The following is a 13,004-nucleotide window of genomic DNA, read 5'->3' as shown; positions in this document are numbered from 1 at the left end:
TCTCATCCTTAGCTCGGGAAACATTTTAATTATCAAGGAATAAAGCTGATGCTTGATGTCGGGTCACATAAGGTCCAGTCCAGCCCCGCCCCTACTCCAACCAACCACAACAACAGCACGTCGTGTGTTTACAGGGGGAGGTCTGCATCATGGGCGTGAAGAGAACCTTCCAGAAATTAAAAGGCAGCGCCCGGTGCGTGAAGACCAGGGACCAGCAGCGCGCCCGGGACTCAGTGCCATGTCCGTGCACCGAGGCAGACTTTGAGTGGTGAGAGCAGGGTTGTTGGTGTTTGGGGGGGTTGGCGGTGGTGGTGGCGGTTGAGCACATTTCTTCTTTTCTGCATCAGTGAATCCAATACATCACACTCTCCTAATCTCCACAGGCAGGACTGTTTTTTTTTCTTATTATACCCACTGCTAGGAAAAATAAATATATACAAACTACAGGAAAAGTTGCTGCTTGAGTTTGGGTTTTCAGTGCCGAGTGAAGTTGGACAGACTATAATCTTCAAATGGTGGAAATTTCGATACGGTTGAGATTTGTTTTTTTTTCCTTCTGGCGATTGCCATGAAATAAACATACAAAGTAAAGGAAGAGTTCATGTTTGGGTCTCCAGGGCCAATTGAAGTTAGACAGACTTTAAATGCTAGAAATGTTGATGTAGCTAAGATGTGTTTTTTTTATATGTTGTATGCTAGGAAATAATATATACAAACTACAGTAGGAGTTCATGTTTGAGTTTGCAGAAGGTAGAGCGACTACAGACTTACATTTTCAAGAATGATTAGGATAATTACTATTAATATATACATATATACAAACAACAGGAAGAGTTCATGTTTGACTTTGAGTTTTCTGTGCCAAATGCAGAATTTAGATTTCAAATATTGAGAAGTTTGATATGGAAGATTTATATTTAAATACACACATACTGTGTGTGTATATATATATATATCCTACAGGAAGAAGGGTTCAGGTTTGAGTTATATGTGCCAAGTGAAGTTGGATGAGTATAATACAAATCAGAAAGTTGGAAATGTTGACATGGTTAAGATGGGTATTTTATTGTATACCGCCGCTTGGAAATAAATATATATCCTGCAAACTATTGGAAGATGTATTGTTTGAGTTTTCGGAGCCAAGTGAAGACCCTAGGGAGACTATAGTTTTCAAATGTCGAATATGTTTAGATGGTTAAGATATGTTTTATATTTTATGTTGAATGCTTGGAAATAAATATATATATATACAAACTATGGGAATGTTTTAGGTTGCTTTTTCAGTGCCAATTGAAGTCCGATAGTCCAGGGAAGTTACAGGGAAGTTTGTTTGGGTTTTCAGGGCGAAGTGAAGGAGCTAGAGACAAATGTTTAGGAGATTTTAAATGCATGCTGTAACAGAAGGGGAATCAGATCATTTTCTCATTATTTATCTTGCTTAAAGGCTGAAACTTGCCAATTTTTCAACTTTTAAAATATGAAGGTTTTTTTTATATTGAATTCATTTTATTATAGTTCAATATATTTTCCGTAGTATAATAAGTTATCAGAATGAATGTCAAAAACACTGTGCCTACATTATGATATAAATAACCTTACCTCTGCCTCCCACAAGACTGAAATATTGTTCAGTTATTGGTTGTGAACATTTGAAAACTAATTTGTGTGCATGTTTCGTTCCATGGCAACTCGACGGCTTGACTGAGTAGCGACTACGGCTTCGAGAGGGGCACGGATGGGAGCTGCTCGCCGACGTTCTGGTTTGTCCCGACAGCAGCGTCCCGAGACTGCCCCGTTACCACTGAGAGCTACCTCAACAGAACCGGGTACAGAGAGAGAGCAAGAGAGAGGTGTTATAGAAGTGGATGAATAGCGGGGAACACTTTTATTGAGTTAACATTATCCTCTGCTTTTTGATGAAAAACTGTGACTCAATACTGCCACCTTCCTCATGTTTTGTGTGAATGTGTGTTTTTGTGTGTGTGTTTCTGGAAGTGTATGTGAAGTCCTTTATTAAGAAATGAAAGCTATGCATCCATCTGTACATGTAATGTATTCATTCACATCACGACTATCCATCTATCACACTGTGTTTTGATAGATAGATAGATAGATAGATAGATAGATAGATAGATAGATAGATAGATAGATAGGTAAAGAGTTATACAGAACAGAGAGGGAGAAAGCAGGATTTAAAAAGATTTTGGAGAGAAAGATATCAGAAATACAGCTGCTGAAATACTGCTGTTCTTTGGAAAGAACAGCAGAAATGCAGTATATACGTAAGCTTCAAATAACACATTATATTTTTCTGGTGTGTGTGTGTGTGTGTGTGTGTGTGTGTGTGTGTGTGTGTGTGTGTGTGTGTGTGTGTGTGTGTGTGTGTGTGTGTATCCTAGGTACCGCAGGGCTTTGTCCAATAATTGCACAGTGGGAGGTGGGGCACGGCCGGGCCCCAGGCGACAGAGATGCCCCAGCTCGGCCCCCAGGGGCCTGCAGCTGCTCACCATGGAGCAGACCCTGGTGGCCCCGCTGGGAAACAACGTAACCCTCCTCGTCTTCCTTGAGGAGGTGCTGACGCCAGGAGTGTGTGTGTGTGTTTGTGTTCTTCGTCTATAAAGTGTTGTGTGTGTGTGTAATGTCATCATGATTGTAGAAAAGGTGACTTGATGCTCAGATTAGTCTTACTTTCAGGACATGGTATATCCCTAAAGAATAATATTTTTCTTTCGAAAAAATCCCAGGATGAATAATAGTTCGAAAAATGTCAGAAGGGAGGAGGCATCTTTCTCCTTAGGGATTTCTTTCAATCCTTCAAATGTAACTAGCTGGCACTGATAGCACACTGCACTGCTATCACATCCAGGAGCTCTTTATTAGCCAAGTAAGTTAACACATAATAAAGGAACATGCAACAGATTTATATTGGTGCACTGCTTTTCAAAGGAACTAAAAAACATGTACAAGAGCTAGTAACCATTTTAGCTACACATTAACTATAAATACTACAGATGTTTAGGTTTGTAAATTACTGCTGTTCATTTAAGAAGGGGAATGGAATCGTGCTGATATCATGATAATATAATATCAATGTATATTCTAGTATTATTGTAAACATTATAATAATGATCCGGTAAATGTTTCCTTCATGTTACTTACTGTAAAGAAGTTAGGTAGATTCGATTTTGGCGTAAAATCCCTCCATGCTTTTCCTGGCTCATTCTGTTACAAAGGGGTAAACAAATTGAAGTGGTAAACAATGAGACTGTTGAAATGAGAAACTAATTGTCATTGAAGTCGACCACAAATGGCGGAAACTGACCAAACAAAACCAAACTTGAAAACAAAAAGATAAATGTGTGACCTGTGGTCATTCGTGTTTTGTGTTTTGTTTTGGGTATTCATTTCAGTGAATCGCTCTGTCTTGTCTTTTTTTTTTTTTTTGTTGTTGTTTGTTTCTGTGAGGGGTGATGGTTAATAGGCTGTGCGTCACTAGGTGGATTTCTTGGCCCAGTGAGAAATGATCATCTCCATCTCAGCAAACAGATGTGTGTCTTAGTTTAGTTTTGAGTTGTATGATTTTGCACAATTAATGTATGATTTTGCACAATTAATGAATGCACTATCATTTTAATGTACATTTCATTACGATTTTATTGGACTTAAATTCTTGGAAGCTGAGATGGAAGTGGACAATATCCTGTTGTGCCAGTTTTGACACTGTTGTTACCTTGCACATGTATGTGTGTTGTTTGGTGTGTTGTGTTGTCTGCAGGGTGCGAGCGCCACCACTAGCATAACGGTGGACTTTGGTGACGGCACGGCGGTGTCTTACGCCAACACCAGCTCCATCGAGGATGGGATCCGCCACATGTACAACAGAGTTGGCATCTACCACGTCTCGGCAATGGCTCGCAACCACCTGGGGTCGGACCGGGTCACCCTGTTCCTACACGTCTCCTGTGAGTCCGCAAACTACAGAATAAGTGGCAGTTGAGAAAACACCCACGTATTACCCTGGTTATCATGGTTGCCATGACACCCGTTGATCGGAGATACAGCGACTAATCAAGAACCAACAACGGGTATTTTCTTTAGGGAACTCCCCCTGTGGTTACTATTGAGTCATTGAACAGATGTTGTCGTTCGACTTGCAGTGATTTCAGATCCATTTCTTTAAGGAGCAGGTAAAGGGGCAGGGCATCCTGTGCTTTGAGCCTGCATGTCCCTGTGGACATTAGGGGATCAAATATTATCATCATACAGCCCACTCCAATGTGGGAAAATAACCATGATAAAAACTCAGGATGAGTGGCAAGGGTCTCCCCGCCGAAAGGAACTGTGTTTGATTCCAACGATTGTCAACATCCCGTAGGATTCCTTGAGCAAAGGTGCCGCTGCCTCTTCGTGGCATGCTTGTATCTGATTTCAGTTCCAGGTCGCTTTGAATAAAGAAAGTCTGCTAATTGACTTATTAAGTATTAAACACCAAGACTTCCTTGGCTCCTTCCGGACTCGGCAGCGCACCGTAATGGTCTTGACATGCCAAACCACATAATGAGGTCTCCACCGCCGCCCAGTCGGCCCATAACCACGTCTGGTCAGAGGCCCGCTTGCACAGGTGTCTCTAATTAATACCACTGGCCAACGGTTCCCGCGAGCGCCCAAATCACACGGTCGTGGCGAGAGGTTAATTAGGTGTAACACGCTCCTCCTCAGACAGATGGAGCAATAGTATGATGTATCCCTCTCTCACTCACCCTCCCTCCCTCCCTCTCTCCCTCTCTCTTGGCCCTGACTTTATGCTCAGTGGTTTCACAGAACCTCTTGTGTCGTTGCCCTCGCGCCTCGGGAATGATTTCATGAGGAACGTTTGGGAGGAGTGGAACACCACTGTGGGCTTTATCGAAGGCAGAGTTGTTGAAAGGGAACAGAAATGACAAAAGTCACTGCCTATGTCCCTGCCTCTTGGTGAATCAGGCCAGAGGAGTCGCAGCCATACGTGACTGGAATGAATATTAATATTGATTTTTCCGTCTTTTCTCTTTTAAGAAACAAATCAGCTAAAGGCTGTGTTACCCAGTTTGACGCCACTCACTTCATTTGAGAGAATTTCTTTTTTATACCATTTTGCAGAATGTGCTATTTTCATGTTATACATAAAAAAAAATTGTTTTTTGCGTACATATATAGCCATAACTTGCTGTGTGGTTAAGTATGGTTAGGGATATATGGCTAGGAGTCCATACACAAATGTCTAGTTTCTCGCATTGTGTACATAAATATACTTTCTGTATTTATTTGTTCATTTATTCCTCATATTTAAACCATTTTGATTCCTATCAACATCCTGTGTGTTGGGCTGTGTTATAAAGTATGATCATATCTCGACTGTCGCCCTACACTGAATGAACATTAGCATAGAACCCTTTGACTTTGGGTTTCAAACGGTGTCCTCTGTGTGTGTCCCGGTTGCAGGTGAGCTGGAGCGGGTCCGGCTCCTGGCTCCCCCGGTGGCCCTGAGGAACCGAGCGGTGAACCTGTCCACGGTGCTGGAGCCCGGGAACGTGGGGGCCGTCACCTACTACTGGTGGCTGGATAACAAGACGGAGGTCAGCCCCCCCTCGCTGTTGCGGTCGTAAATCTTTATTGGCATGAAAGTGACTTAGCCTCTTGCCAAAACCAAAATGGCGTTCAGTTTATTAGTTGATTTATTAAACATATACAATTTGGAAAGCGACATAAAACACAAACATTGTGTAAAAAATAAACGGATCAGTAAGAGCCAGAAAGGTTTCAAGTTGTCTTATTTGACAACATTGTGCCACATGTTGTGCTGCTATAACACTCACTTATCCCTGTTATTTTTCTGTCTCCACTTAATGGCCCCCGTTCATCTTTCATTGATTATTTTTCTGGGTCTACTCCTTTCTGACTGTTTGTATTTCTGTGTTCTTTCTTTCTTTATGTCTTTTCTTTCACTCTTTCCTTTCTGACTGTTTGTATTTCTGCCTTCTTTTTCTTCATGTCTTTATGTCTATTTCTTTCTAGCCCTCTTTGTTTGTCCGTCTGCGTTTCTCCTTCTTTCTCTGCTTCATTCTGTCTTTCTTTTTCCTATCTCCACGTCTGACCGTCTGTCTGTTCGCCCTCCAGCCCGTGGTGACCCTAGATGCGGGGATCTCGTGTTCCTTCTCCAGGGAGGGCCTCCACAACGTGGTGGTGCAGGCGTCCGCGGGCAACACCGTCCATCAGGACCAGGGAACCGTGGCGGTGTACGGTGAGACCCCCAGGAGACCCCACCCCCATTCGTTGACCTTCAAGACCTGCCCTTACCCCCCCCCCCCCCCCCCCCTCCTCCCAGAGAGCAGCATCTAGAACAGTGGTTCCTGATATGTGGGTCAGGGCACCCACTCACGGTTGCCTGATTTGCGATTACGGGTCGCAGGGGATTGCTGACTCGTCCGGAATCATAATTAGATACTTTCTAGCTTTCTACGTAATCTGGTTGGGTTTCACAGGTCGCACATTTAAAACAGCAACGCAAACGTAGTCGGAATAGAAGAGAAAATGAAGTTCCTGCAATTGGGTCGGATTGTGTTGTCACTGGTATCTGACTTGAATGAATGGTGTGCTTCTGAAAGTTTCCCCTTAAGCTATAGATATTTGTTGGTGCATTTCAGGTAAAAAATAGTAATTTCTAAAGCTTTAAAAAGTCCCCATGACTAAAAAAAAGACTAGCAACAAGTGACTAGTGTAGCGTTATTGGCATATGTTCAATTGGACATTGATGTCGCTGGCGAATGCTGATAATTACATGGGGTTAAGACCATATGTGGGGAGCAGATACAAGTGGAGTCCTTTTCACGCATACAAAAGCCTGGGAAGTACTGATCTAGAACCTTCTCACTGTCTCAAACAAATCAGATAAAATCAATCAATGCAAAGGACACTCCAGGCCTAACAAGGGAAACAACGGGACAAAGAAGAAACAGCAAAAGCTGAGTCTCGCACACCTTTGAGAGGTAGATGTAGACCAAAGAACACGCCTCGCAGCTTCTTTAAAAGAACCATTAAGTGCAAAGGTAAGCCTATACGTTGAGTTTAAAGGCCTTGACAGATTACAGTTGTAATGGGTCCGAACTGAACGGAGAAACGGAACCCAAAGAACACACCGATCCAGGATGTCTCCCCATATTGAACTGTAATTTGTCTCTTTTTTCCCCCTGCCTCTCTTTCTCTCTTTTCTTCCCCCTCTTACTGCAGAGTCTTTCCGGTCGAATGTCCTGGCCTTCTCCCCATACCTGGACGAACTGAACCCCGGGGTGGCGGAGTGGAGAGAGGACATTAGCCGGGTGGTCAAGACCTCGGTGATCCAGGTAACCGGGTTACAGACATTCCCCGGCGCTCGGGTGGTCCATAATAATTCAGTCGGGCGCCGAACCCCAGCCTGAACTTTCCCCGAGCCGTGCTGAGAATGTATATGCCATCGCAGAGTGAGTTATTTTATTTATACCCCAGATCTAGGCCTGGAGACACGCCTCTACTCCCCAAGTAGATTCTGGAAGCACGTTTCTAGATAGTAAAAAGAAACAATCCTTCATGAGTGCAACGTGAGCAAATAGCTTTTGGTGTGCACGCTTGTATTTGTCATGTTGATATATATTTGCACTACCTTTTCACCTTCATTAGCCGTGTAATTATCCCTTTCCCTGGCTGCCTGTCCAAACACCTTGCAGCGCACGGTTCATTAAAGGGATACAGATGTTGGCAAAACACAAGGACACAACGAACACACGGTTGTGTGTGTTTGTGAGTGTAGGTTGAACCTCGCTTATCCCCCAGTGGGGGTGTATCCAGGAATGTCAGAAAAGCAGCAGGTTACATAAAAGACCTAGATACCAGGACCCATATATAAATATACCAACGTCGGCGTATGAAACATTCACGTTCTGACCTTCTGTCTTGTCAGACATTAGCATAGTTTGCACTGGCAGCCAGACGGCAGACCTCTGCTTTCACTTAAAAGCACCCTGCCCTTTACCAGCTGCTGTCAGCTCGGGGCGGGCGGTCCGGGCTGATCTGCGTGGTCCGGGCTGACAGCGCGAGCGTGGCCGCACTTAGCCGAGCAATACTTAGCAGAGAAGACAGTGGGGGGCGGGGGCGGCGTTCTCCCAACACGGAAATTAACCGCCATGCCACCAGAGGAGGGCTTCATGGCACCCGGGCCCGACACAGCAGTCCACGCCGCGGAGGCGATGGCGGACGCAAATAGTTATTTGTTTAATTGCACGGGTTCATTCTTCAAATGCCAAGTGGCAGTCGGTGGAGGTTCATGTGGAGGTTTCCTGGGCAGTGAAACTGCAGTGCTGCAGTGCTTAGCAACTTGGTGGGGGGGGGGGGGGGGGGGGAGCCTGCAAGAACTAAGAGATAGGATGATTAAAGAGAATCACAGATTTGAGAGGTAGATGTAAAGTAAAGGATTTCACGCTACTGGATTCAAAGAGTGCTGGACTCAAGCTGAACTAAAAAAGGTCATAGGTCATAGTACAACATTCACATTTATATATTTTATACATTTTATGCATCTTCATGGTTTAACCATGGTGGTTCTGTATCATGACCTGTGTTGTTGCTGACCTCCCCACTGATCCTTCTCCATCTGTCCGGGTGTCACAGGCCACGGGGATCAGAAGGGAGCAGGTCCTGGTGTCCGTGTTCCCTGGACTCCCTACGGCTGCTGAGGTCTTCATCGTACCCGGAGACGGAAGCGGGGAGGGCAAGTCAGCCCATCTGGATCAGGTAGTTCATATATTAGTAGTACCAGCATTTGATGGGAGATATTTACTTTGGTTTGAATCTCTTTTCAAGTTTGACTGCCTGACAGTCTTATCTTGCAAGACTGATCTTTTGAAAAATGCATGGTTTTATATTACAATGCCCTTTCTATAATAACATGGTGTACATTATTAAGCTACATTCTCCGTATGAATGTTGTAATGACTTTTACAACATTGACAATTAGGAGGTGTATTGTATGTTGTTAACACTAGAGGGCACTCTTCACCCATCTACTACGATGTCACTGCTATCTAGTACAGGTTAAAACAACATCACGATATACAGACGCGCCTTACTGAATAGCTCAAACAAATTTAATAAATCCACAGGCATAGATACATTTTGATAGATTTAATCAGACTATGCGTAAATATATATATATTATTAGCGTTTATATATTGCAGGCAACCATTCATTACGTGCACATCACCGCAGTGTCGGACAAATTCAATATTCATCAATTATGGCATTGCACTTTGAATATGCATGAGCAACTAACGATCATCACAGTGTATTCCAGGTAGGCATGCTCCATGTTGTTTAATCATAAACCGCAATTTCTTTGGGAGAAAATACATATAAAGGAAGAATAATAATTTGGTTGGCTCATAGTTTGTCTTGCACCAAGTTAATGGGTATTTAATTACATCGATGCAATGGCGTAATTGAAGCCAGAACAGGGAGAGAACGATGGGCTGGCAGGCCGACAGCAAACGGAGGGAATTACGAAGACGTATTTATCTAAAGGCTGTCTGATTACCTGGCTCTGCCTCGCACACAATACTGTCATAAATCTTCACATCCCTGCCCGACTCAGAGCACCAGAGTTGCTCTGTGCGTGTGTGTGGTTGTTTTTGTATGTGTGTGTGTGTGTGTGTGTGTGTGTGTGTGTGTTTGTCTGTGTGTGTGTGTGTGTGTGTGTCTGTGCGTGTGTGTGTGTTGGCATTAAATGTTTAGTTAATGAGGACGGTTTTCTGTGGTATATATATATATATATGTCTGTTTGTGTGTGTTTATGAGCGAGGGAGATCGGTGAGGAAAGATATAAAGTGCATGGCGTCTTTATGCGTTTTTCGTTGTGCAATGTGTGTGTGAATCTATGATTACGTGTTGTGGTTGGTTGTATGTTGTGTATATGTGTGTCTTTCAGTATGTTGTGTGTGTGTGTCCACCTGCAGGTGTTTGTAGGTGTGTCAATGTGTGTGCGGGCACATGGCCACACACACGCGTGTGTATGTGTGTGTCTGTGTGTGGAGCTGCCCATTAAAATGTGTAATAGATTTACTGACCCTGATATGCCACTAGAATAAAAAGTAATTATTCATACTGCGTGGCGCGGTCTAATTTTAACCGTTGGAAGAAAGATTTGAGAAAGTGGGAGATGGAATTAGTGAGGCATGACTAAGGAGTCAAATGGGCTCTGGATGTCATTCCGGGATCCCTTAATGAGCGCTTCATTTAGGTGTGAAAAACAAGGAAACTGAGCACTTTGGAGGGAAAATTAGAACACTCATTTCCTCCTACTACATGCTCACGGGACCCCCACCATGCCGATGGGGTCCACGCACGTGTGTGTATTTTAATCGCATTTGTGTGCACGTGTATATTAACATTCAAATATATGCATGTTGGAAAAATGGTAAATACAGACAGAGACTCAGTAGTGACCTGCAGAAAGTCTGCAATCATATGGGAATACTTGAAATATTGATGTCAGTGGAGTCTGGCTGCTCTGCTGTCGATGCTTTCAGAAGGTTCTCTGCTCATCCCTTCACCACTGCCCCCCCCCCCCCCCCTCTCAGCTCTTCCAGGTCCTGATGAGTGCCCTGAACCAGGACCTGATCAAGTTCAGCCTGAGGCCGGGGGTCCTGATCAACGTGTACGCCACGCGCTTCTCCCCCGGTGAGTCTGCTTCCTAATGCCCCCAGTCTGTTCTCACTGCACTGAGGCAGACAGACGGACAGACAGACACACTGTCTCCTGGGGAGATGTTAGGTACTCTGAAATGTGAAGTGTGACTCTTTCTTAATCAATCGCTCCCTGATTAATGTGAGGTTGTCTCTAAACGTGTTTTAATTAGTCCTTTTTCTGTTGTCATTAGTCTCAGCTCAGACATCTGTTGTTCCCTTAAAAGATCGCAAGTACATCATGGCTGCTATTTAGCACATTTATTTTCTGCTTTTATCCGAAGTGACTCAAAGGTGATTTTAAATATTTTGTAATAATTATTGTTATGGCATTTTACTCACATGATGTGTACAGGTAGACACCGCTCACATCAGGGTTCGAACTTGCAAAACTACACTATACTATCCCATCAGTGTAGATTTAAAATACCATAAAGCCATGAATGTTAACCAAATTTTGTTGAAATCATTGTATATAAGGTGTGTAATATACTTGTTTAAGAATAGTCTTATTAGATTAGACCTTTATATACGTGGTATTTTCATAGAAATCCCTCCATAGTGCTGTACTTCACTGATTGTATTTTGTGTGTGGTGGTGTGACAGCGCCCCTAGTGGACCTCAGTGAGAGTGGCATCTACAATCACCATCACAGCGGTGCGGCAGTCATCATGCTGGTGTCCATCGCTCTGATGTGCCTGGTCGTCTTCGCCATATACAAGTTCAAAAGGTACAGTCACCTTATGAGACAACCCAACCCCTGCACCACTTGTAGAGTGAGTGGTCCGCATTAGACGACCCTCTCTCCTTAGGTTATACACATGCCATTACGTGTATAACTTCTGACTTTCTGGCTGATGGGGTTCCCCAGTCACCTTCTGATTCAGGCGTTTCTGCGCCAGACCTTTTCCACTGCTCCTTCAGCTGAATAGAAGGGGCGTTTACAGTGGAGCCAGCATTTTTAAAGGTGGGGTCAGGGTTTTTTTTGTTTCAGACCCGGTTCCCTCCCCAGGTGTCCTCCGAGGCAGGGTCCAACCATGGTACCGGTTCAAGTGGTTGAGCGATGGTAGAAGCGGTAACAGTGCCTTGAGACAAGTAAATACAAGTAGAAGACGACAAACAAGTGCAGTTTTTTCTCTTATTTTGCCATCTTGTCTTTATTTAAATTAACATTTTTTCCCAATTTATGACTAGTGCTTGATTTCATTTTTATTCTCTCCCACAACCTCCGTCATGACCACTTATTGTTGTGTCCATTCAATACATTCTAAAGCCCAAAGCTCATCATTGATATTGAAAGATTTTATTGGGGGAAACGGACAACTCGGTTGGAAAACAATCATCTGAAACTCACCAACCAGAGACAAACAACTCTTACCAAGCTCAAATTCGGCACGCAACTTCATCACTCGATTCAATACTGCGGCGCCTCCCAGTCCGATTGGTCCACCAACCTTTCGGCGCATTCGGAAAAAACACTGCAGTCTGCACTTTCTGTGGAACCCCCAGCAGTCATCGCTCAGAAGATTAGCAGGGCTCAGCGTCTCCACCGAAGGGGAAGGCGGGGTCACGTGTCTAGCATAATGGACGTGATCGCAGTCTGACTTGATCTCTTCCCTTCCTTAAAACACCTTCAAAACTTTCCCGCCCCGCGGCCCCAGAGTATCCAGACGCCATGCATCCTGCAGTTATAGACATTTGCGACACAATAATAGCCTCAAGGAATAAGACAATTCTCTTCTGTCTCAATCGGCCGAGTATTACGGTGGAATGACAGCCTAATCAATTCTCTTCGCATGGCAAACCGGGTGTCAGAGTCCCGTAGTTATCAATATTCATCTGTCTGACAAGGAGAAGCTTGACCTTTCGGGAAATGCTAAACACAGTGGTTGGGTGGGAGGTACAGCGTGGGGAATGGCACCTAAGGTTGAAGAGATAAGCCCTCCGAGTGCATTTATTATACGTCGGCACGACCGTGCCACGACACGTGTCCGGTAGAGGACAAACTCCTAGGGGGCCCAACAAAGGTCTATTCACCCCCCCCCCAATCCTGGAAAAAAGTATTTTTGTATTTTTTATTCATACAATCTATACGTTCTTCTTTACTCAACGTCATGGAGAGAAAACAAACGGCGGCGGGTAGGATCTTGTTTCGAAGCCGGCTGTTGGTAGCACAAAATAAAAAAGTATTGATTGAAAAATGAAGGCGGGGATGGAGGGCTGTGTTGCTTCTCGAAACGCTGCAAGACAAAATATCTT

At 44.0% G+C, this 13,004-nt stretch overlaps 2 protein-coding genes across 4 annotated transcripts in view; one reads left to right on the top strand and one right to left on the bottom strand.

The window, feature by feature from the left end:
* smndc1 (survival motor neuron domain containing 1) overlaps positions 1-13,004 on the bottom strand; it is a 147,318-nt gene that overhangs the window by 88,607 nt on the left and 45,707 nt on the right. Inside the window, exon 1 of one of the 2 annotated variants that reach the window (XM_060073127.1) lies at positions 12,107-12,117. The exons of the other annotated variant lie outside the window; for it this stretch is intronic. The gene's annotated coding sequence lies outside the window, so the exon portion shown is untranslated. Of the gene's footprint in view, positions 1-12,106; positions 12,118-13,004 lie in introns of those variants that run through there. 2 annotated transcript variants of the gene reach the window in all.
* The window catches only part of LOC132473135 (VPS10 domain-containing receptor SorCS1-like), a 50,737-nt gene that overhangs the window by 33,435 nt on the left and 4,298 nt on the right, over positions 1-13,004 (top strand). For both annotated transcript variants that reach the window (XM_060073121.1, XM_060073120.1), the window contains exons 16-25: positions 135-268; positions 1,710-1,826; positions 2,400-2,571; positions 3,776-3,962; positions 5,479-5,612; positions 6,154-6,277; positions 7,264-7,376; positions 8,677-8,799; positions 10,641-10,740; positions 11,352-11,475. In XM_060073121.1, the coding sequence (XP_059929104.1) occupies positions 135-268; positions 1,710-1,826; positions 2,400-2,571; positions 3,776-3,962; positions 5,479-5,612; positions 6,154-6,277; positions 7,264-7,376; positions 8,677-8,799; positions 10,641-10,740; positions 11,352-11,475 (1,328 nt within the window). The remainder of the gene's footprint in view (positions 1-134; positions 269-1,709; positions 1,827-2,399; positions 2,572-3,775; positions 3,963-5,478; positions 5,613-6,153; positions 6,278-7,263; positions 7,377-8,676; positions 8,800-10,640; positions 10,741-11,351; positions 11,476-13,004) is intronic.

This window comes from Gadus macrocephalus, chromosome 15 (assembly GCF_031168955.1).
Source record: "Gadus macrocephalus chromosome 15, ASM3116895v1".
NCBI classification, from domain to species: Eukaryota; Metazoa; Chordata; class Actinopteri; order Gadiformes; family Gadidae; genus Gadus; species Gadus macrocephalus.
This window is presented reverse-complemented; position numbering and strand designations above follow the sequence as displayed.